Source organism: Podarcis filfolensis (genome assembly GCF_964270895.1).
Source record: "Podarcis filfolensis genome assembly, chromosome: 8".
Taxonomy (NCBI): domain Eukaryota; kingdom Metazoa; phylum Chordata; class Lepidosauria; order Squamata; family Lacertidae; genus Podarcis; species Podarcis filfolensis.
In genome coordinates this window covers 8,126,617-8,149,269 of record NC_139611.1, presented here as the reverse complement: position 1 = coordinate 8,149,269, position 22,653 = coordinate 8,126,617, and the positions used below count along the sequence as shown (strand labels likewise).

The 22,653-nt window shown below is 47.2% G+C and overlaps 1 protein-coding gene across 6 annotated transcripts in view; it reads left to right on the top strand.

The window, feature by feature from the left end:
• HECTD4 (HECT domain E3 ubiquitin protein ligase 4) overlaps positions 1–21,345 on the top strand; it is a 121,655-nt gene extending 100,310 nt beyond the window's left edge. For 3 of the 6 annotated variants that reach the window (XM_083629147.1, XM_083629146.1, XM_083629143.1), the window contains exons 61-76: positions 1,481–2,784; positions 4,698–4,905; positions 5,592–5,815; positions 6,043–6,194; positions 7,529–7,632; positions 8,620–8,743; positions 9,623–9,813; positions 9,981–10,127; positions 10,693–10,812; positions 11,483–11,638; positions 12,615–12,718; positions 13,704–13,925; positions 16,118–16,284; positions 16,411–16,606; positions 17,665–17,887; positions 18,447–21,345. In XM_083629147.1, the coding sequence (XP_083485273.1) occupies positions 1,481–2,784; positions 4,698–4,905; positions 5,592–5,815; positions 6,043–6,194; positions 7,529–7,632; positions 8,620–8,743; positions 9,623–9,813; positions 9,981–10,127; positions 10,693–10,812; positions 11,483–11,638; positions 12,615–12,718; positions 13,704–13,925; positions 16,118–16,284; positions 16,411–16,606; positions 17,665–17,887; positions 18,447–18,583 (3,779 nt within the window). In that variant the 3' untranslated portion in view covers positions 18,584–21,345. Of the gene's footprint in view, positions 1–1,480; positions 2,785–4,697; positions 4,906–5,591; positions 5,816–6,042; positions 6,195–7,525; positions 7,633–8,619; positions 8,744–9,622; positions 9,814–9,980; positions 10,128–10,692; positions 10,813–11,482; positions 11,639–12,614; positions 12,719–13,703; positions 13,926–16,117; positions 16,285–16,410; positions 16,607–17,664; positions 17,888–18,446 lie in introns of all 6 variants that reach the window. The other 3 variants (XM_083629144.1, XM_083629145.1, XM_083629142.1) reach the window with 1 other exon arrangement.
• Positions 21,346–22,653: the final 1,308 nt, after the last annotated feature.

Here is a 22,653-nt window from a genome sequence, read left to right as displayed (position 1 = left end):
TCAAGAAAAAAAATATTATTTAAAGGGAGTGCTGAGCAGAGCCTGTATGCATCCCAGGCTCTGCTCAGCGCTCCCTTTCATGAGCCGCGTGGAGTGTGTGTGTGGCTCTTGGGGGCTTCTCCCTCCTTGGGGAAAAGCCCCCAAGAGCCACACACACACTCTGTAAAGGGAGCACGGCTATCCCTGGCTTTTGCCGGAGGTGGGGAAAGGGACAGAGCCACACTCTGTCCCTTCCGCCACCTCCCGCAAAAGCCAGGGATAGCCGTGAGAAGCCTCCGCAGGACAGCGGGATGAAGGCTCTCCGCTGCCCTGCGGAGGCTTTGCGCCGCTAAGGCAGAAGCTAAAACAGCTAGAGGGAGCGCTGCGCAGTGCTCTCTCTAGCTGTTCTGGCTTCTGGAGTAGCCCGCGAAGCCTCCGCAGGGCAGCAGGGAGCCTTCATCCCGCTGCCCTGCGGAGGCTTCGCAGGCTACCCCAGAGCTGCTCAGGAGCTTGTCGGGGCTTGCAGGGGAAGCCCGGGTCCGCCCCCCAGCCCCAAAGAGCAGCTCAGGGAGCACCTGACAGACTGCACACAGCCTGTCCGCTTCTCCCAGAGCTTGTTGGGGCTGGCGGGGGAAGCCCGGGCAAGCTCTGGGAGTATTCCTCACCTCCCGCAAAAGCCCACAGGAGCCGCGCACCTTTTAAAGAGCGCACAGCTTTTGCAGGCTTTTGCGGGAGGTGGGGGAATTCCCCCACCTCGTAGAAAAGCCCGCAGCAGCCGCACACCCTTTAAGGAGTGCGCGGCTTCTGCAAGCTTTCTTACAAGGTGGGAGAAGGGACTGACGCAGCCAGCCAGTCCCTTCTCCCTCCTCAGGGAAAAGCCCCCAAGAGCGGCCCGCTCTTTAAAGGGTGCGCGGCTCCTGCGGGCTTTTTTACGAGGTGGGAGAAGGGACTGACGTGGCCAGTCAGTCCCTTCTCCCTCCTGGGGTAAAGCCCGCAAGAGTCACACAGAGCTTGTGTGCGGCTCTTGGGGGCTTTCCCCACCTGCCTCCCCCCTGCATTCGCTCCATAACACACACACACACATTTTCCCTTGCTTTTTAGGAGGGAAAAAGTGTGTCTTATGGAGCGAAAAATATGGTATGTCCTCTAACATGGCATCTTTTGAGCTCTGGGGAGGCCCAAAGTCTCTGCTCCTGCTTTTCCTTGGTAACAATAAGACTTGGTTTTTTAATGCATGCAGGCTGGAGGCGAGCACTCTTGACATGGCTAGCCAAGGATGGGGTGCTGTCTTCACAGCTTCCGCACAAGCTGGAGCAAAAGAGCATATTCCATTTTAGGCTGCTAATCTCTAAACTTACTTGTAAATAGGAGTACATTCTGCTGTAAATGCCGTAACCCCCATTGAGTTTTCTTTTTTTTACAGTCAAGTCGTGTATACATTTTATGAAATAAGTAAATAAATAAAAAATCCTGACTCCCCATTCTGTTTGCACATTTCTAGGGAATTTCCTGTGGACAATCAACATGGCAGCCTGTGTGAAGGAACTGCTCTTTCATCTCCTAGCCGAATTGCTTCGCAAAATTCATGGGCTAGAGCAGAAGAAGAACCCAGCAGGGTTGTCCTCCTCCATTGCGCTTCAGCTCAACCCTTGCCTGGCCATGCTGATGGCTCTCCAGTCTGAACTGCACAGGTTGTACGATGAAGAAACCCAAAACTGGGCATCTGGAAATGCTTGTGGCGGATCTGGGGTTGGAGGAGCTGACCAGGGGAGGTTTTCCACTTACTTTCATGCTCTGATGGAGGTCTGCCTGGCCGTGGCAGAAGTAACCTTGCCGATCAACATGAGCATCACAGCCAATGTGATGTCCTCGACCAGCGGCCCAAATCTAAGCGATTCTTCCTCCTCCTCTTCATCGTCTCCTGGGCAGACCCCACAGAGCCCAAGCCTCCTGTCAAAGAGGAAAAAGGTTAAAATGAAGCGAGAGAAGACAACATCTTCAGGGAAGCGGACTTCATCCCGAGCTGCCGAAACGGACACCGCTCTGTTGAGCATCGGTGGGAGCAAGCCAGAGGACATGTTGTGGTTCCATCGGGCGCTCACCTTGCTGATAATCCTCAGGCATCTCACAAAGAAGGATCCCCAGGGGCTGGGCGTGACCAATGATGCCGTGGCCGATGCTTGCCAGGCCTTGGTTGGGACAACTGCTCACAGCCGCTTGCTGGTGATTTCGGGGATCCCCACCCACTTGGAGGAAGGCACTGTGCGGAGCGCCATCCGCAAGGCCTGCAATGCCCACGGCGGTGTCTTCAAAGATGAGATCTACATTCCAGTCCAGGAGGAGGAGCCTAAGAAAACCAAGGACAAAGCGGAGGGAGGGGAATGTAAGACCGAGATGGACAAGCCTGTGGTCTCCAGCAGCGTGGACAGCTTGGACATCAGCAGCTCCAGCAGCGTCACGCCTGCCATGAGCATCAGTGCCTCTGCTTCCACCAGCCAAGCCTCTCTTTGTAGCTCCCAGGGGATCTCACGGACCATCAGCGATATCTCTGTAGACCAGTTTCAAGCTGGCCTGGAGATGGTCATTCCGCCTGGGTTGCTGGAGCCACATGTGGTTTCCAGCCAGGAGAGTTTAGACCTTTCACTCTGCAGCACTGGGAGTCTGGGCAGCCTGGGGAGTCTCGGGGAGCAGCTCGACAATGTGGAAACAGCATCGGTGTCAGATGTTGGGTCTATGTACACTGTTACATCTCTGGACAGCCAGCCGGTCCCCTCGAGGCCCATCAAGGGCTTTGCAGTTGTGGAGGTAATTGTTTTCCACAGAAGAAGGTGTAGTGGAGGGGGAGCCAACCCTTTAGGGAAGCCTTACTAGCTCTGGGGGACCTGCCCTGTTTCTCTTTCTCAGCTTCCACCACCCTCTTATGTGTCACCTAGGGCAAGGATTCCCACTTTTTTAAAGGTGGTCTCCATGAGAGTGAGGAAACAGCCAGCTGAATTCCATATATATTGGTGTTATCACCAGGTTTTTCCTGTGTGGTGCCAGTGTGGTGTAGTGGTTAAGAGCGGTAGACTTGTAATCTGGTGAACCAGGTTCGCGTCTCTGCTCCTCCACATGCAGCTGCTGGGTGACCTTGGGCTAGTCACACTTCTCTGAAGTCTCTCAGCCCCACACACCTCACATAGTTCTTGTTGTGGGGGAGGAAGGGAAAGGAGAATGTTAGCCACTTTGAGACTCCTTCAGTAGTGATAAAGCAGGATATCAAATCCAAGCTCCTCTTCTTCTTCTTCTGTCACTGCAAGATAGATCTTGGCAAGAAGGATGTGTCTCCTCTGCTTATACATGATGGGGGGGCTGGGTAATCTTAACATGACAGACAAGGGATAGCATAATTGCACCACAGCAGGTTGATTTGGATAGGACAAGCTGACACTATTGACACAGATTGTACAATTAGTTGTAACTTTGGTACCTCTTAGTGTGGAGTGCAAGTTACCTCTTAGTGTGGAGAGCTGACAAGTATGTGCTTGAGGCAGCTTGAATTAAAAGATTATTGGTAAATCTGTTTGCTTCCTATGATGAACCTGCTTCCTGCGCTCTGCATTTGTGAAGATTGTTCCATGCAGAAGGGAGAGAAAGGAGACATATATCCATTTCTCTTGAGTCACAACAAACTGCATCGCATTTGGAGGCTTTGCATGTATGTCAGACAAAACAGCAAAGAGACTCTATGATTCCGTAAAGATTAATTTGTTGTACTATGGAAAAGCTGAGCATGGAAGAGCCTGTAGTTCATGAGTGTATCTGTTGAATTAAGTTTCTGCCTTACGAAAGAAGCTCAGGCTACAATGAATTAGCTATAAGGTGCCACAGAACTCTTTGCTGTGTTTTCATGCAGCCATCTAACATGATGTGAGGATGGGCCATGGCCAGACTTTGGTTCATCTCAGTGGATCCTAGGCCTGGCTAAAAAGTAATAATGGTAGCTCTCCTGGCTTGTAAGAAGAGGTATACAGTGGTACCTTGGGTTACATACGCTTCAGGTTACGTACGCTTCAGGTTACAGACTCTGCTAACCCAGAAATAGTACCTTGGGTTAAGAACTTTGCTTCAGGATGAGAACAGAAATCGTGCTCCGGTGGCGCGGTGGCAGCAGGAGGCCCCATTAGCTAAAGTGGTGCTTCAGGTTAAGAACAGTTTCAGGTTAAGAAAGGACCTCTGGAACAAATTAAGTACGTAACCAGAGGTACCACTGTATTTCAATGCAAAAGATATTACTATATTGGTACCCAGCCATCTTAAAATGGACTGTGGTGATGCAGCAGTTTAATTTCATTTGCATACTATTCTTATTCTTATTTATTATTAACAAATTTCTTACCAGCACTTCACCATAAAGTCAAAGTGCAGATTACAGCACTGTAAAAATCCGACATTAAATTAGATTAAAACAATTTGCAGTTGGGTGAGACCTAAAATATATAATAGGTTCTTCATCTTGTTTTGGTGTTTTTGTTTTGTTTTGTTTTGTTTTGTTTTGTTTGCAGAATTTGGGATTTGGAGGAGGCAGAACAGATTGATTATGTCAGAAGTGAGTGGGAAAGGGTAGGGGAGAATGTAAAGCAGGTCAAGAATTCAGAGTCATAAGATCAAAAGAAGCAATGAAAAGAACTCATTTACCTTCATAAATTTACCTAGATGTGTGTGTTTGTTGAAAATAGATACGATCCCGGGCCAAGATAGAAAAGATCCGAGCCAGCTTATTTAACAGCAGCGATTTGATTGGCTTGTCGAGTCTGGATGGAGAGGATGAGCTCATGGAAATGTCGACGGAGGAGATTTTAACTGTCTCAACTGTGAATCAGAGTTTGTTTGATACACAAGGGAGTCCTGCACTGGAAGACTATTTCAATGACAAGACCATCAAAGGTGTGTGATCAATTATGTTTTGAGAGCACTTTGTACTCATGCTAAGAGTGTCTTATGAGTGTTTGAGAAACAGACCTTCATTTCATTTCATTGAGGTTTGTGCAAGAGAAGAGGTTTTGTTGCCATTGTGAGGTGAGCCACATTCACGGCACTGCCAGAGTTCAACTGTTTAGACCGTTAAGCTGCGGCCCGATGTTAGGCTACAAGTCCTCTCTTCCCTAACCTTTGCCTACGCAGGCCAAGACTGATGGGAGTTGAAGTCCAGTGCCACAGCCTTTCACAAGAGATGCAAGAAGCACACGTTTTCTGGCAGCTATTAACAAATTGAACACCCTTTAAATAGTCTTCAGGCCTAGTTCTAAAAAGATGGATTTAAGTGTTGGATAAACAAGAAGAAAGCTGTTTTGTACTGGCTTTTCTTTTATTTTTTAAGAAAAATATTTATTGCAGCACATAACAAAGTTGTGTATCAACAAATAAACATGAACCGTAATGCAAAACAAAAGCTAATTGTTCATTCTGTTGAGAAAATTACAATAGACAGCCTGGCCTCTGCACAGAAATGTGAAAAACCGACACGAGTAACTTGAGTCCTTAATGCAGTGGATCTTTCCACAAGTTTCCATGTGTTTGGTCTTGTACTGGCTTTGTCCCATGGTCATTCTTAATATTTTGACTTCCCTCAGGTGACAAACTTGTGCCAGGTGCCCGCGAAGTCCTCACAGAAATATTTAAAAGCTGCCTCCATTCTGAGCAAATGCTGAGCTTGACACCTGCAAAACCAACCAAAGTGGCAGAGATTTACCTCAGCAAAGAGCAGATTAACGCCCAGACACCAGGAAACCTGCTGCACACCTTCTTCACCAATGTCCGCCCCCCAAAGAAAGTTCTTGAGGATCAGCTCACCCAGGTTGGCATTAAATGTTTCATTGCTCTACTCTGTGCTAAAGATAGTGGCAGTCATGCCCAAAAGAGAAGCTCTGCGACTAGGGGAAATATTTGTTTTGTGTTTCCTTGTATGAACCCTTTTCCTCCTGATCTCTGGAGCCCACTTGTGGGGGCTTCTTTCTGGCAAATGTATTCAGCCTTGCCTTATAAGTTGCAGCCCTCACCGTTCTTTCTTTCTGTGCTTTGAAGATCCTGAGAAAATACGGGGCTCCCAAGCCAAAGTTTGACAAGAGCAAGTATAACAAGGCTGGCAAAGAGCAGCACCCGGTGAAAGTTGTGAGCACCAAGCGGCCCGTCACAAAACCCCCCGCCAAGGAGAAGGCAGTGCTCAACAGTGTCAGGTGAGATCCTTTAACCACTCTGGCTCCGCTCCCAACGCTTTTCACACGGCTGCCCTTTGAAGCGCCTCTTGGTTTGGCACTTCAGTCCCCAACTGGAAATGCAGGAAGTGGCTTAAGGGGAAGCGGGCACGGGGGGACGGACTAACAGTCGTGCATGGTGTGAAAGCCATCCACTGAGTCAAAGCCTCTTTCTGGCTTTGGTCCGGCACTCCTTGCAGTGGGCATCCGGTTCATCTCTTTTTGTAAACTGCTTTGTTTTATTAAAGATTTTCTTGATTTACAGAGGTATGTGTAATGTCTCTCGTATTTATTCCATGTAACATTTTTACAAATCAGTTTCATTTGTTGAGACAGTAGGAAGGAAAGGGGTGGAGGGGGGAAGGGGGGTGGGGTCGGGTGGCAATGTTTCTATTTTGCTTAATGTATGTAGGGTTTGGTGTCAGCGTTGCTCGTGCAGGTTCTCTGCTGTTCACTTGTGTTCCTTTGGTGGTGAGAGAGGTTGGGGTTGGCCTAGGGTGTGGTTGTTTGTTCGTGATTGGCTGTGGTAGTCTTTGTTTTCGTGTGTGAGTGGGATGGGTGGGTGTTTTGGATCAGGTTAGCTATATTAATTTGTATGCTGTTGGTGGATTATTGTCATTGTCTTGTTGTGCTGTGTATGTGATAAAGGGGAGCCCTACCGGGGTAAAGGCGTCTTCTTCTGTTTGTCCCTGTGTCAGTTTCAGTTTGTTGCTTAATTTTTCTAGTAGGGTTTTTGTAAACTGCTTTGAGGGCTTTTGTTTACAATTTGGTGAACACTGAAGGCGCACGTCTTTATCCTGGCTTTGACCCCTGAGGTGTGTTTTCAGGACCCACCCTATCCCTGTGATGGTTTTCACTGTTTTTAATCCTGAATCTTAAATTGTCATAACCCTCCCTGGGACCTGCTAGAGACCGGCGAGTAATAAGTTTGATTATGATGATACAGTGGTACCCCGGTTTTCGAACGGAATCCCTTCCGAAACGTTTGAAAACCAAGGTGCGGCTTCCGATTGGTTGCAAGAGCTTCTTGCACTCAGCGGAAGCTGCATCACACGTTCGGGTTCCGAAAAGCGTTAAAAAACGGAAGCATTTACTTCAGGTTTTTGGCGTTGGAGAACCGAAACGTACGACAACAGAGGCATTCGGGAACTGAGGTACCACTAATCTTTAACAACAACAACGATAATTCATCATTCTGGGTGTTTTCTGGGACTTAAAAAATGCTTTGAATTATCTCTGTCTTCTATATACAACTGCTTTGCACAAGTACAGTGCAAACATACTCTCTGACATGAAGGTTTTCCTCACATTAGCAGGACTGCTTTGAGTGAGAAGAAGCCGACTGTCAAGCCCAAATCCCCAGAGAAAAGCAAGCCTGAGGAAAAGGACCCTGACAAGTCTCCCACAAAGAAACAGGAGGGTAAGCTGCCCGTTTCCTCTTTTAGGCCTCTGCAGAAACACTCTGCCCAGTTGCTTCCCTAGGCGAGATAAGTGAAAAATACTTTTCAGGCAACACATTTGCAGCATCTAAAGTGCCCCTTTGTGCAAAAGATGGAAATGTCAGCCAGCACTGGCTTACATTCTGGGTGCTATAAGCTCATCTGGGTTCATACATGTTAATTCAGAAGAGAGTTCCTCCAGCGCCACTGTTTATGGCCAGAATGCTCCACTGCTGAGCACTTTAGGAGCAGGGTTTTAAGCAGGTTGTGCCTGGGCTTATTTCACAACCCATAAACGTTTGTTTGTTTTTTTTATTTAAATATTTATAAATACATTATCACGAAACAGTAATGATTGCAAATTATCAGAAAAGGAGGGGTAAAATGTACGCAGGAATCAAACGTTAGTTTGATCATAGGCAAGGTCCCTTTAGTATAAACCTTCCCTTTGGATGTCTTTTTAGGAGGTTTTTTTATTAAAAAAAAAATACAAAGCTAGCTAGGAGAGGGTGTTGCAGTGGTGTGACCTGGGTCCAAGAATCTTGAAAAGTCACACCTTCTATTGTCTACTGCACAGGATTGCCTCAACGCCCTAAGATGATCAGAAAAGGTCTTGCTTTTGAGTGTTCTCGCCACCAGTTTGAGTGGCCCCCTCTGTATAAAACTTTCTAATAAGCCATGCCACTTGCAGTTGCCTGGAGAGCCTTTGCAGCATAGCATATCCTGCTATCCTTATTTTCAACATCTGGACTAGATTTATTCCTTCGGCTTTGGTGTGGCCCTTATACTTTACTCACATGAATGCCATTTGAGAGCTTGTGTTACAAGCTAGAATAGAAGGAGAGGTGTTTTGACTTGAATAACTAGATACTGAGTGGGGGAAATGACATGTTAGAGCAGTGGGGAGTCTGCATCTCTCTCCCCCCCCCCTCACTGAATACTTTCTTTCCCTTTCATGCCCATTTCAGTTCCTGAAGAGAAGTACCTGACACTAGATGGATTTCACAGATTTGTCATTGACCGGGCAAAACAGGACATCCGTAGCGTGTGGCGAGCCATTTTGTCATGTGGTTATGACCTTCATTTTGAAAGGTAAAGAATTCGCTTTCTTCTCCACACTCCCCCTGTGGCGATCACACAGGGTCCCCGGACGTTTCACCATCTATTGATTCCTGTGCCACCACTTTATTTCACACTGCCACCACCCAGGCCCTACCTGGGACAATACTGAGTCCAGTCAGGGTTAAATTGAAACATAAACTTCTGTTTATTTATTGCATTTTAACAAGCATATGGTTTCATAAATGGTATCGGTCAATTACATTCATGGGGTACCTATCCAGACCTATAACTTCCGCTACCTGCTCTCACTCACTAAACCACCTCTCAGATATTTACTTGTCTTCCTAGCCCCTAACTGTTCCTGACTCAGCTTATTTTGCTACATGCGCTGCTCTGGTTCTCCAGAAGCGGCTTAGTCATGCTGGCCACATGACCCAGAAGCTGTACGCCGGCTCCCTCGGCCAATAAAGCGAGATGAGCGCCGCAACCCCAGAGTCGGCCACGACTGGACCTAATGGTCAGGGGTCCCTATTCCTTTACCTTTAACTCAACCTACCCACAGACTCTATCCCAACTCACTCCCACTCCAACCACCCACCCAACGAACTCCTCTACCGACTCCTTCCTTTGCCCCTCCCAGAGCTGGTTTTATAGTCCCACTGACTCCACCCCCCTGGGTCCTGACTGGGCAACCTGTTTAACTATTTCACCTCCAGCACTCTCTCATATATGTTAACGTCACACCCCTCCCCCCAAAAAAGTTTCTTTTGCAAAAGAGGAGCTGAATGCCACTCAACTCACACCTGCCCCATCAAGAGGTGAATTTTGGCAAGTGGCTGGTTGAAAACATTTGTTATGATGCACGTGCCCAACGACTGTGCAGGGTTCAGTCTGCCCCTGTTCCTCCAGGTGTGCCTGCATCGATGCCAGACATGCCCAGAAAGCTTCCCGCAAGTGGTCCTTGGAAATGGACGTCGCCCTGGTTCAGTACATTAACCGGCTCTGCCGCCATCTGGCAATTACACCGGCTCGGCTCCACCCACATGAAGTGTACTTGGACCCAGCTGACACTGCTGACCCGCGCGTTTCCTGCCTGCTGAGTATGTGTGAAGTTCTGAGCTGTGGGACCTTCTTCCTCCCAGATACTGGGTGCCTGGACCAGTTTTGGGGGCAGGTGTGCTGAGGAGCTCATGGCCCGGCTGGGAATGCCTTTATCCTTTGTCTCATCCCCTTCCTCTCAGTTCCTAACATCTCTGTTCAATTGCAGACGTCCCTATTGAAAGCCTCCGCCTGCGCTTTGCTCTACTCCAGTCCCTCAACACCACTTTGGAGACCTTCTTCCTACCGCTAGTGGAGCTCCGGCAAACGGAAATGTACACCAACAGCATTGCAGCGCTTCTCCAAGAGGCCAAAGGTCAGGGCTTCTCATGGACTAGGTGGCCGGGTGATCCTTGGAGGGTTATAATAATAATCCTATTGCTAACGCAGGAAACTAAAATCATGTCGTTCCCACCACTACAAAGACCGATGTGAAGAAGTCATTCACATATCAAACTTTTCAGAAGATGCTTCAGTTACTCCCATTTTTCCTGTCAGTTCTGTCACTTTTTCATCACAAGGTTTTGGTGCTTCAGAGGTGTCATGTTTAATTTTCCTTTTGAGATGTGATCTTCGAAGCTTTTGACTGTTTTCTGTGTTTTCGGTGCCCTTGTTAGGTTGCTGCGAAATCTTAACGTGAATCAGTCAGAGCCTATCTATTCGTCAAAATACATATCCAGGGCTCCTTTCTTTAACATTTAAATGAGTACTGCTTGTTTTTGTTCTATTTTCTTTTGGTTAAGGTGGTTTTGTTTCATTACTCTGCTGGAACAGAAGCTAAGGAACTAAACTGCCATCTTGGTCAAGTGTCTACTTCTCTCCCCCCTCCCCTCCCCCCGCCAATGTTAACAAACAAAGAACTGTTGTGTCTATTCCTTTAGGATTCATCTTTTATGATACAAAAGTGGCTGTCATGAACAGAGTGCTAAATGCCACTGTGCAAAGGACGGCGGATCATGCAGCCCCCGAAATCACCCTGGACCCGCTTGAAATTGTTGGAGGTATGGCAGTCCTTCTTTGCTTGTATCTGTAGAAATAAGCAAAGGAGGAGAAGGAGAAAGGAAGCATGCCTTTGGAGCTGACGGAATTCCATCAAATTCTGGAGTACTGTGTCCAGTTCTGGGCACCACAGTTTAAGAAGGACACTGACAAACTGGAACGTGTCCAGAGGAGGGCAACCAAAATGGTCAAAGGCCTGGAAACGATGCCTTATGAGGAACGGCTAAGGGAGCTGGGCATGTTTAGCCTGGAGAAGAGGAGGTTAAGGGGTGATATGATAGCCATGTTCAAATATATAAAAGGATGTCACATAGAGGAGGGAGAAAGGTTGTTTTCTGCTGCTCCAGAGAAGCGGACACGGAGCAATGGATCCAAACTACAAGAAAGAAGATTCCACCTAAACATTAGGAAGAACTTCCTGACAGTAAGAGCTGTTCGACAGTGGAGTTTGCTGCCAAGGAGAGTGGTGGAGTCTCCTTCTTTGGAGGTCTTTAAGCAGAGGCTTGACAACCATATGTCAGGAGTGCTCTGATGGTGTTTCCTGCTTGGCAGGGGGTTGGACTCGATGGCCCTTGTGGTCTCTTCCAACTCTAGGATTCTATGATTCTATGATTCTATGAAATTCCTGCCCACACCAAGCTCATTTCTTTTCCTCCCCCTGCTTTTGCACAGGAGAGATTCGTTCTTCAGAGAACTCCTACTTCTGCCAGGCCGCCCGGCAGCTGGCGTGCGTGCCATCCTCACAACTCTGTGTGAAACTGGCCAGCGGGGGAGACCCAACTTATGCCTTCAACATTCGCTTCACAGGCGAGGAGGTCCATGGCACAAGTAAGCAGCTTCTACTTTTCATCATGGGCTGCCAGAAATTTTACTTGCAGCAACTATTTTCAGAAGTAACAAGCCACCAGCACTTAAGTAAGCTAGCGGGGAGTATTTAATATGAAAATTCATCTGGATCTTTTTCAGCAAGAAGGCATCAGGGTATATCTCCCGCCTCAAATACAGCCCACTCAGGAAAACGGTGCCTTACTCCCCCTTTTAGATCCGTCCCCACAAATATCTGAGAAGACACCTTAAAAAGAATCTTTTGATTGTTCTTGACCCCAGTCCACCTTACACATATAACTAGAATAGGCACCCCTGTGCATTGGAGGGGATATAGCAAAAGAAGACCTGTTGGCGCAGGCCTTGCAAATGTGCACACATTTTGGGAAGAGGCAATGAAAGAAATTTCTGAAATATTAGTTGGCACCAGTGCCTTTATACCCCCAAACTGTGTCTTCTATCACTTTTTGATGGGTCAAATACAGACCTAACACGTAAACCATAGTAGCTGCCCATTCAATCATATCACAGGGCTGAAAGGAGGTTTTTGCTTTAAATACTTGGTTCAATAAATTAATGTTTGTTTCATTTCTGAGAAACTGACTCATACATTAAGGGTTGCTGGGCATGCAGCTAAACCTATGGATTTTGCCTTCATTTGGCAGCCTTTGGAAAACTGATTTGCATTCCGGACATTTGCTTTGTGTTATCTCTGCATCAGTTTGTTTTTTGTTGCAACATCTAATTTGTTGTGTAGTCTCTTGAGAATGAACTTTATTTTGTAAGGTGATAGCTTTGAACCCTGTTTTTAAAATTTTGTACAGGGTTTTTCTCTCTCTCTAACAAATGGCTGTTGGCTCCAGCAGCACAAGTTGAGTTGGCTGGTTAAGAGGACTCCTTTCTGGGGGGGCTGTTACCCCAAGCACCACGACTGGCTGTGGCTGCGCAGCTCTCAAAGCTTCATCTTCCTTCCTTCCAGGTGGTTCCTTCCGTCACTTCTTGTGGCAGGTCTGCAAGGAGCTCCAGAGTTCACTGCTCTCCCTGCTCTTGCTCTGCCCCAGCTCAGCAGTCAATAAGAACAAGGTATGCTAAGCCAGTGCAGAAGAAGGGGGAGCTGCCTACCGCCACCCTTGTGAAGCTATAGCTGATTAGCGCTCTTGCTGCCGCTGCTGCTGGCCACAGGGAGGCGCCATACGTTTTGCTGTGATACGGCCAGGGCCGGCCCACTCATGAGGCAAGGTGAGGTGACCACCTCATGCAGCAGGATCACAGGGGCAGCAGATCCAGACTCCAAGGAATGCGTCGCTTCTACTGCCACTGCAGTGGCATCAGTGGCTGCAGCACACTTCTTGGAGGCTGGATCTTCCATCTCTGTGGACGGTCAACCCCCTCCATGCCCCGCCTCTGCAGCGGCCTCTCAGTGAATAGGAGGCACTGTTGGTCTCCGTCCATGTCTAGGGAGGAAATGGCATGAACTGCCCTCTGGGGTCTCCTGGGGTCTGCACCTGCTCAGCATGGTTCAGAGTGGGCCCCTGCCCCCCCGCCCCCATGATAGCCTTGGATTCCTATTTCAACTGCTGAATAAAGTTTCGTTTGCCCCCCCCCTTGTTTCCAGTGTGGCTCTTCGCTCACCCCTTCTTCCCTGGTGGTGGAAGCCTCCATTTCGTAGTTTGCCTCCGATGCCAAAATGTCTTGGGCCGGCCCTGGATAGGACATCATTGAAACCCTTCCTTTTTTAGTGGAAAAGAGGAATACAGTGGAACCTCGGTTTTTGAGCGTCTCGGAAGCCGAACCTTCCGGCTTTCGAACGCCAAAAACCCGGAAGTAATTGCTTCCATTTTTGGACACACGTCGGAAGTTGAACGACTTCCAAGGCGTGTTTCTCCATTTTCTCAATGGATTCCACAGACCATCCATTGAGCCTCGGTTGTTGAACATTTCAAAAGTCCAACGGTCTTCCAGAACGGATTACGTTCGACAGCCGAGATACCACTGTACATCTTTAATGAATAAATACTATTCCTAGGCAGATTCTGCCTTCCTGGCTAATGCTGTTCTCCACCCTCAGGGAAAATATATCCTGACACCCAGCCCCATCAGTTATGGGGAGGAGCAGCTGCTGCATTTCTTCGGGCAACTGCTGGGCATTGCCATCCGGGCAGACGTCCCCTTGCCCCTGGATCTCTTGCCCTCCTTCTGGAAGACTTTAGTTGGAGAATCACTAGATCCAGATGTTGACCTCCAGGAGGCTGACATACTGACCTACAACTACATCAAGAAATTTGAAAATGTAAGTAATGCTTCCTTCCCTTCCCCTGATTTTCAGTCACCTGTAGAAGCTGCTGGATGACAGACTATAAAAGGGAGTCCTGATTGTTTCAGCCAAGATCTATCTTGGATCGATTGTGGGTCTCCTTTCATCACTCTATCTACTTTGGTGGCATCCTGGGGAAATTCAGTGGGGCTGAGTGTAGGTCAGACTGCAGGCTGAGAATCAGGAGAGCCAAGCAGCCTGGAGAGGCTGAGAATCAGGAGAGCCAAGCAGCCTGGAGATGTTGTGCTTTACAGTGCACCAAAAAGTGAGGCTAGAAATTTTCAACATTATTTTATGATGGGTTTTCCCCACCAAAAGTCTCTGTGCATCTACAGCCCCTCTTGTGTTAACCACCCTTTTAAATAATCCATAGATTTACAGTGTGAATCTCAAGGCCTCTAAGTGCTCAGATCAGAAAGTGCATGTACCCAAACGATAGACATGCCCCATTTATCTGCTGGTTTGTCTTTAGAGTTTTTAATTTGCGATTTAATATTTTATTGTTTTACAATGCTCAGAGTGCTTTATATGGGCTGAAAGTTGTATAAATAATACATTTCCAAATATATGCACAACATGCTTGACCAGTAGACAGCAAAGAACTCCCAACCGTCAAAGCAGAATCCACCAGGAATGTCTGCAAAAGCCTCTCTGTAAAGAATGGAACTTTGGCAAGAACTCCTGCAGTGTTGGTGGGACTTGGGTGAGAGAGGCTTCCAGGGAACTGTACTGTCAAAAGTTCCGCTCGGTTTTAACCAGCTATTTCTTATGTGCTCACTCCCTGCCTCTCTCAGAAATGCCAAAATCAAGATTGCTGCGCCATTTCGCAGCATTTCCAAAAAACATCTGTCTCTTGGCTCACAACTTAGGCAGAGTGCCGTGTCTTAAAGGAGCAACTTTTTCTTACAACATGTGTCATAGTTCTGACTCAGCAATTGAGGAGCACATCTTCAGTGACATCACATATAGATACATGCCAAAGTTATGTCTGTTGCTGTTTAATCGTGTCCGACTCCTCGTGACCCCATGGACCAGAGCACGCCAGGCACTCCTGTCTTCCACTGCCTCCCACAGTCAAACTCATGCTGGTAGTTTAGAGAACACTGTCCAACCATCTTGTCCTCTGTCGTCCCCTTCTCCTTGTGCCCTCCATCTTTCCCAACATCAGGGTCTTTTCCAGGGAGTCTTCTCTTCTCATGAGGTGGCCAAAGTATTGGAGCTAGTGTGTCTGAAAGAGAATGAGTGCTCCTGAATGTGACCCAGGTGTCCTTAATGCCTGCCCATCCTCATGTTTAAATTTACTATCAGCTTCAAACTGTTATTCTTAGCAGAATATACATGTTTTTCTTTTCAACTCTCGAGTAGGAATTATTCCTTATATTGAAACTTGTGGCCTGAGCTCTTGGTATATCCTTTTTAGTGTATTTCCAACAAGAACTCCAATTTCTTTAATGATCACTATGGGAGCATATTCACCCAATGCTTTACTAGTTGCACTGGCTCCCGGTGGAGTATAGGGTCATGTTCAAGGTGCTGGTCTTGACTTTTAAAGCCCTTTGTGGCTTAGGGCCCTCATATCTACGGGACCGCCTCTTCTGGTATGCCCCGCAAAGGACCTTAAGGTCCATGAATAACCATAGTTTAGAGGTCCCGGGCCCTAAGGAAGTCAGACTATCCTCCACCAGGGCCAGGGCCTTTTCAGTGATGGCTCCGACCTGGCGGAATGCTCTGTCCCATGAGACTAGGGACCTCCAGGATTTAACCTCCTTCCGTCGGGCCTGTAAGACAGAGCTATTCCGCCTGGCCTTTAATTTGAATTCAGCCTGATCTTTTATTTCCCTTCTCTTCCCTCCCCCTCCACTTTTATGAAGATTACCCGCTCTGAGACCCCACAGCTAATTCTCCCCTGGCCTCCTCGCTGGCCCAAGTAGGACCAATTCAGCCAGCCAGCCATGGTGACTATCTAATGCTTATTAGATGGATTTCCCCCAAATTGATTTCTGAACTTTGAATTTTATTGTTATTCATGTTTTTATACTGTGTTTTATGCTGCTTTTACAATTAAGTGTTTTAAATTTGTTGTTGGCCGCCCTGAGCCCAGTTTTCTGAACTGCAAAGGGCGGGGTATAAATAAAAAATTATTATTATTATTATTGGTGTTGTCCTAGCTGAACGACGAGTCGGAGCTGGAGGCCCTGTGTGCTGAAATTGCTTCCCAGCACCTTGCGATGGAGAGTCCCGACTGCCCCAACAAACCAAGCTGCAAGTTCACATACCTGACAATGACGGGGGAAGAAGTGGAACTGTGCACCAGAGGCAGGCACATCCCGGTTGTGTGAGTAGCAGGGGTCTTTGGGACAAAAGGATTTGCGTGTGGGCAGTGGGGGGGGGGAGGCTGCATCATGGGAGTGTGGTGAGAGTTTCACCCTGGAGACCTGACTGTCTGCATCTTTCCCCTCAGGTGGGAGAACAAGGACGTCTATGCAACAGCCATCCGGAACCTGAGGTTACGCGAGCTGCACAATCCAGAGTGTGCGACGGCCGTGAGGGCTGGCCTGGGCTCCATTATCCCTTTGCAGCTTCTGACCATGTTGACTCCCCTGGAGATGGAGCTGAGGACCTGCGGCCTCCCCTACATCAACCTGGAGTTCCTCAAGGTGTGTTGCTGCCTCCCAGGCTGCAGAGTGGAACCTTCCCCAGCCAAAGGTTATGCAAACCATGTAGCTGCATCCAGAGGGTTGGAAGAATCCAGTAGCATGGAGCCTTTATTTATTAGATATCGGATCCAGTTTAAAACATGACTCAAGTCCAACAATATAATAATAATAATAATAATAATAATAATAATAATAATAATAATAATAATAAAAAATTAAAAAATTAAAAAATAAAAAATTATTTATACCCTGTCCTCCCCAGCCAAGACCAGGCTCAGGGCGGCTAACAACCAATAATAAAAACAAGTTGATTAAAATACAATTTAAAAGATTAAGATACAACATTAAAACAATTAGGGAGCAATCTCATCGCAGGAGGAGAAAGGAAAAAGAAAAAGGGAGAGGGAATCAAACTGATTCTGAGCCAAAGGCCAGGTGGAACAACTCTGTCTTACAGGCCCTGCGGAAAGAGATCAGATCCTGCAGGGCCTTGGTCTCATGAGACAGAGCGTTCCACCAGATTGGAGCCAGTGTTGAAAAGGCCCTGGCTCTGGTTGAAGCCAATCTAACTTCCTTAGGGCCCAGAACCACTAGGGTGTTGCTATTTATGGACCTTGAGGCTCTCCGTGGGGTATATCAGGAGAGGTGGTCCCGTAGATACGAGGGTCCTAGGCCGTGAAGGGGTTTAAAGGTCAAAAGCAGCACCTTAAATCTGACCCTGTACTCCACCGGGAGCCAGTGCAGCTTGAAAAGCACTGGGTGAATATGCTCCCATGGCAGAGACCCCGTGAGGAGCCTCGCTGCAGCATTCTGCACCCGCTGGAGTCTGGGACAGCTTCAAGGGCAGCCCCACGTAGAGCGAATTACAGTAGTCAAGCCTGGAGGTGACCATCGAGAATCAATGCTATGATTCTAGTAGCAGAGGGAGGAAATGAGCCAGAATCATTCCGAAAGCTTGGTGGGGGGGAAAGAGCCATAAGGTTTGGGGTCCTCAGGAACTTCTCCCCCTTGGGTCGTAACTCTTCTCCCTCTCCCCCTTTGTCTCTTGTGGTGGGCAGGCACATACCATGTACCAAGTGGGACTGATGGAGACCGACCAGCACATTGAGTTTTTCTGGGGGGCGCTAGAGATGTTCACACAGGAGGAGCTCTGCAAGTTCATCAAATTTGCCTGCAACCAGGAGCGCATCCCCTTCACCTGTCCCTGCAAAGATGGCGGACCAGACACTGCGCATGTCCCTCCGTACCCCATGAAAATTGCACCTCCGGATGGCACTGCAGGTGAATGGGCCACTGGGCTCTGAAAGAGCTTTGTCTGCACCTTTGGGGAAATGAGTATTTTTACCGAACCTCACCAAGCTGAGGACTAAGTTGACAGACAAGCGAACATCCCGAAATGTTGCGATGAGATCAGATTATGTTTCTGACATCACTTTGACTTTCAAAGCAACGGAAGCAAATGGGAGTGAAACTCTTCTTGACTTTTGGGGGCAATGATTTGCTTTGCTGTGTTTGTAAACTTCCTTGATGTTTCATCAGGAAAGTGGTATATAAATTGACAGAAAGGCAAGACACACAATGCAAGAGAAGAAAGGGGCAGAGGGAGGGAAGACGAGAAAAAGCAAATACACAAAGTTCTTCTCCAGCTCAGGTGTTGAAGCATCATTTATATATGGGAGTTGCCATATATTTGCCCTAGTTTCCCTCCAGATCTCTTTGTTTTCTGGTTTCAGAGTTTAGAATGAATGTCTTAAAGGTACCAAGAGCTGCTAAGAATGAAAAAAGCTCTTGCCTATGGGAGCAGATTTAACTGCTTCTTCTTTTCTGCGGTTCTTTGTAGGTTCCCCAGACTCGCGCTACATTCGTGTTGAAACCTGCATGTTCATGATCAAACTTCCTCAATACTCCTCCCTGGAGATAATGCTGGATAAACTCCGGTACGCCATCCACTACCGCGAAGACCCTCTCAGCGGCTGAGCTGCTGCACATCTTTAGGCAATGGGCGTCTTTGCAGAAGTCCTTGGAAGAGGCTCCTGCCCAGCTGAAAATTGACACCGAACGGCGACAAGGCGAGAGTTGAAGGCTGATTCTTTCCTCCAAACCTTTGCCTCTGCAATGGCACTTGCAGGGAGGCTTCCATTTCATACTTGTAGGCTTTTGTGGTGGATGGGTTGTCTTGTTTGTGAAATATTTCTAGGGTAAGTTTAGTACACAGACTGATGTTCACAAACCTTGAGATCCTTACCTTTCTTTCATAATTAGAAGAGTGCTAATCACTGAATGGGAAGTTAACGAAGCTTTCAGCGCAGAGTTCTCCTCGCAATCATTTCTGAGTGCAAAAATGCAGTGGCTGCCGCATGGAAGCCATTGACACATAACAGAATCCTCACTGGGGCAATGACTGAAAATCTTCCCTTCCTGCAAGAGATGCAGGTGGCAACTTCAGAGCATTTCACACCTCCAGGTTTTGGTGGCGGGGATCCTGTTAATTCACACGTTTCATTAAAGAGAGGCTCTGTAGAAACAAGTTTCTGGGTTCCATCACACCACAAGTATGAATTACTCTTTTGCACACACACAGACATGGTTCAGTGGCTAAAATCCACCGGCCCTGCCCCTTGGCTTTCTACAGTTAGCAAAGCCAGTGGACGCACTGCGACATTTTTGTACTCAGAAATGATCATTCGGAAATTATTATTACTAAAATGTTGCATCCAGAAAGTGGGGGAAATGAGAAGCGTCTGACTTCCGAGGTAATGTTTTACTCTTTCTTGGGAAAGCTACAGGCACGATCCGCTCTGTCTTGCTGTTTTGTGGCTTTCTTTTTTGCTTCATTGGGCTTTCCACTGGGTTCCTACACAAAGGGAGCTACACAAGAGCGGAGCTGGGTGGAATGGGCCTATTGCAAGGTGCACCCTGCCTCAAGACCCATCAAGCAGACACATTCCCCCCCCCCTTTACTAATATGAAGTGTTGTGGGTCCTGATGAAGGTAGTGTTGCTGGATTGATCCATTTCCGGGTTGCCTTCAAACCCAAGATGCAGTGCTATGTAGGAATTTAAGTGCCAGTACTTGGTTCTAAATCTTGTTTTCTTGGCCTGCGAAAGCCTCCCCCACAATTTTGCAAGCTGTAAGCTAGGGCCTGGCGGGAGACAAGAGTCAGAATAATTTTGCTTGCCTGTAGCAACGGAACAGCTGTATTTATTGTATATAACTGTGAATACTGGTAATTATTTGGGCTGCATGGTGTGTGGAAGGAGCTCGGGGAAGAGTGTGAAAGGAAGAGTGTGACTGTTTTTAGAGCTAGATATTGGCTTCCAACTTCCATTGTCAGAGAAGAAGAACTTACACCTGTTTAGGTATCACTTTCAGCTCTTGAGCCTTGCCCATTTTCTGGCCAAAGTGGGCACAATGCGTTCAGATGAAAAACAAATGTCGCGTGAAGGACATGCTGGGCTGAGCTTCACCCAAATCTGGCTGGTTTGGTTTTGTTTTGAATTGCCCAGCTTTCTCTTAAGGGAACTTCTCGCTCAGTCAAATACCTCACAGGCCTTTCTGTTGCCAGCTGTGAATATGAGGAAGCTGTTGCTGCCGTTCCTGCTGCTTCCTCCTTGAGGACGTAGGGACGTTGGGAGTCTCCACCCCTCGGCCCAGAAGCATGTGTGCTGTAAAGTGACTTGATGTATATTTATTCCAACTATTTATGGTTGCATTTAACAAAACAAAATGTCCTCCATGGTGTTTACACCCTGCCCGGCGTAAATGGAGTTTCTGTTTGGGAACATTTTGTATCCAAATCTTAAGCCCTTCATCTGCGTTGTGGATTCCTATTTTGGAAGAGCAGGTAGGGACAAGTTAAAGGGTGCTGCTAAGACTGAGCAAGTGGCAAAGAAATCTGCCCTGGACTTCCTGAACCCATCAAACTGGTTCTTGTTCACTGTACGAACATTGACTATATAGTCTGCAGTAAGAGTGTCTCTCACTAAATACTCTGGGTTGTGACTTTTTATTTTTAACTTGAATATTCATTCCGAATGTAAAGCTGTCCTAACAACAGCAGAGAATATGGATGTTGAGGCATTTAAGCTTATGTTGAGGCATCTGTTTTGCTATTTATTACACACTGTTAACCTGTTTTAAGTGCTCTTGGTCAGGTATGAAATATCCAGGCTAAAAGGGAAATCTTACTACTTGTCTGCTCCTTAATATTTTGCCTGGAAACAGCAACCCTGTGACCTCCAAGCTGCATTCACCTACAGAAAGTTAAAACTACTTGAGATGACAAATTGCAGGCTGCCTGATCTCTGGCTCATTTGGAGATGGGTTTAAAGCACTGTAGTTTTTAATTTGTATTTAATTACAGCAAACGTGTAAATATTTTGTACAAAAGGGAAAAGTGAGCCAAGGGATGCCATTCCTCTTGTGCAGAAGGGGCTCCCAAGTTCCTTCTTCTGCCCAAGGGAGATGAGCTACCAAGCTGACAAGTGTGTTTTGTTTGCCTTTTTTTTTTTTTTTTTGTTAATTTATTCTCTGCTTTCCACACCTCGATTCTACTGCGAAGGTCTCCCCTTAGAACTGTTGTCCCTTCTCAACTATATCAGATACAACCTTAGCTTTCCTCCGTAAACCCACCACAGTGCTTTGCCCCTGGAAATAACATTGCAAGGTTAGTTGCCACTTGTTTTTCAGAAGTCTCTTTGGCTTTTCTTGTATTTAATAAATGCTTACTTTTGGTGGAAGTGTCCTTAAAGCTGCTTTATATTTGATCAGCTGGGCCTAGAGCATGTTTGTGCGACACAGGCTTCCGCTGACCTTCACCAGGCGCTAGGAATCACTGGAACCAGAATGCCTAAAGGGGCAGAACAACAAACTTCCCACCCAGTTCTTTTGTGCAGGCTTTCAAAGCAGCAGTGTTGATTGTGATAACTGTTTACGTATCTGTACAAACTTAACTGGACCAGTCCCTATGAAGTCAAGAAAGGAGAGGCTGGGCATTTGCTAAATCCACCTTGAAGCCCTTTGCAACACATAATATGTGCCAAAATGGCAAGCTAGTTGCTGAGAGCAGAGACTAGAGCTGGGCTGCCTTTTGTCATTTGGCTACTGAAAATAATTACAGAGTGCGCGAAGATCTTTAACTAACTACTGCCAAGGCTCTGTCATACTTTGAATTCTGTTACTAGACTTTTCATGTACCCACTGAGTTCTTCCAGAGGGAGTTCAAGGTGATCTTTAGCTGCATTAATAGAGCAGTCTAAGCAGTGAGCAGAGCTATTATAGCCTTCAGTGCTAGCAGGAGCAGCTATTCTGTTTTTCTACCGTCCTTTTTGCATCCTCCACTATCTCACAGCCAGGGCTCTGTAGATGAGGGGATTTTGGCAGTTCTCATAGAATTGTAGGATCAGAAGGGATTCGGAGGGTCATCTAGTCCAACCCCCCTGCAACGTAGGAATATCATTGCCCTATTTTGTGTGGTTTGTTGTTGTTTTTTACCAAGATCAAGGAGTGAGTTTGGGGCTCTGTTTGGACACCATTTTGAAACAACACGGCAGCTTGAACCTGCTGATGCCACCACCTCCCCAAACTGACTTCTGCAAGTGAGGTGCATGTGGTTCAGGCCGCTACTTCCCATAATGCAGTAGAGGCGGCAGCAGCTGTGGTGTGGGAGGTGATGGCAGGGAACTAACCACCACTGAGCTCTGGTGTATTGGGGGACAAAAGTAGACTATTGTATTTAATACATTGGCACCTCAGGTTAAGAACTTAATTCCTTCCGGAGGTCTGATCTTAACCTGAAACTGTTCTTAACCTGAAGCACCACTTTAGCTAATGGGGCCTCCTGCTGCTGCCGCTGTGCCGCCGGAGCACGATTTCTGTTCTCATCCTGAAGCAAAGTTCTTAACCCGAGACGCTTTAGGTTACAGACTCCGCTAACCCAGAAACAGTACCTCGGGCTAAGAACTTTGCTTCAGGATGAGAACAGAAATCGTGCTCCAGCGGCACAGCAGGAGGCCCCATTAGCTAAAATGGTGCTTCAGGTTAAGAAC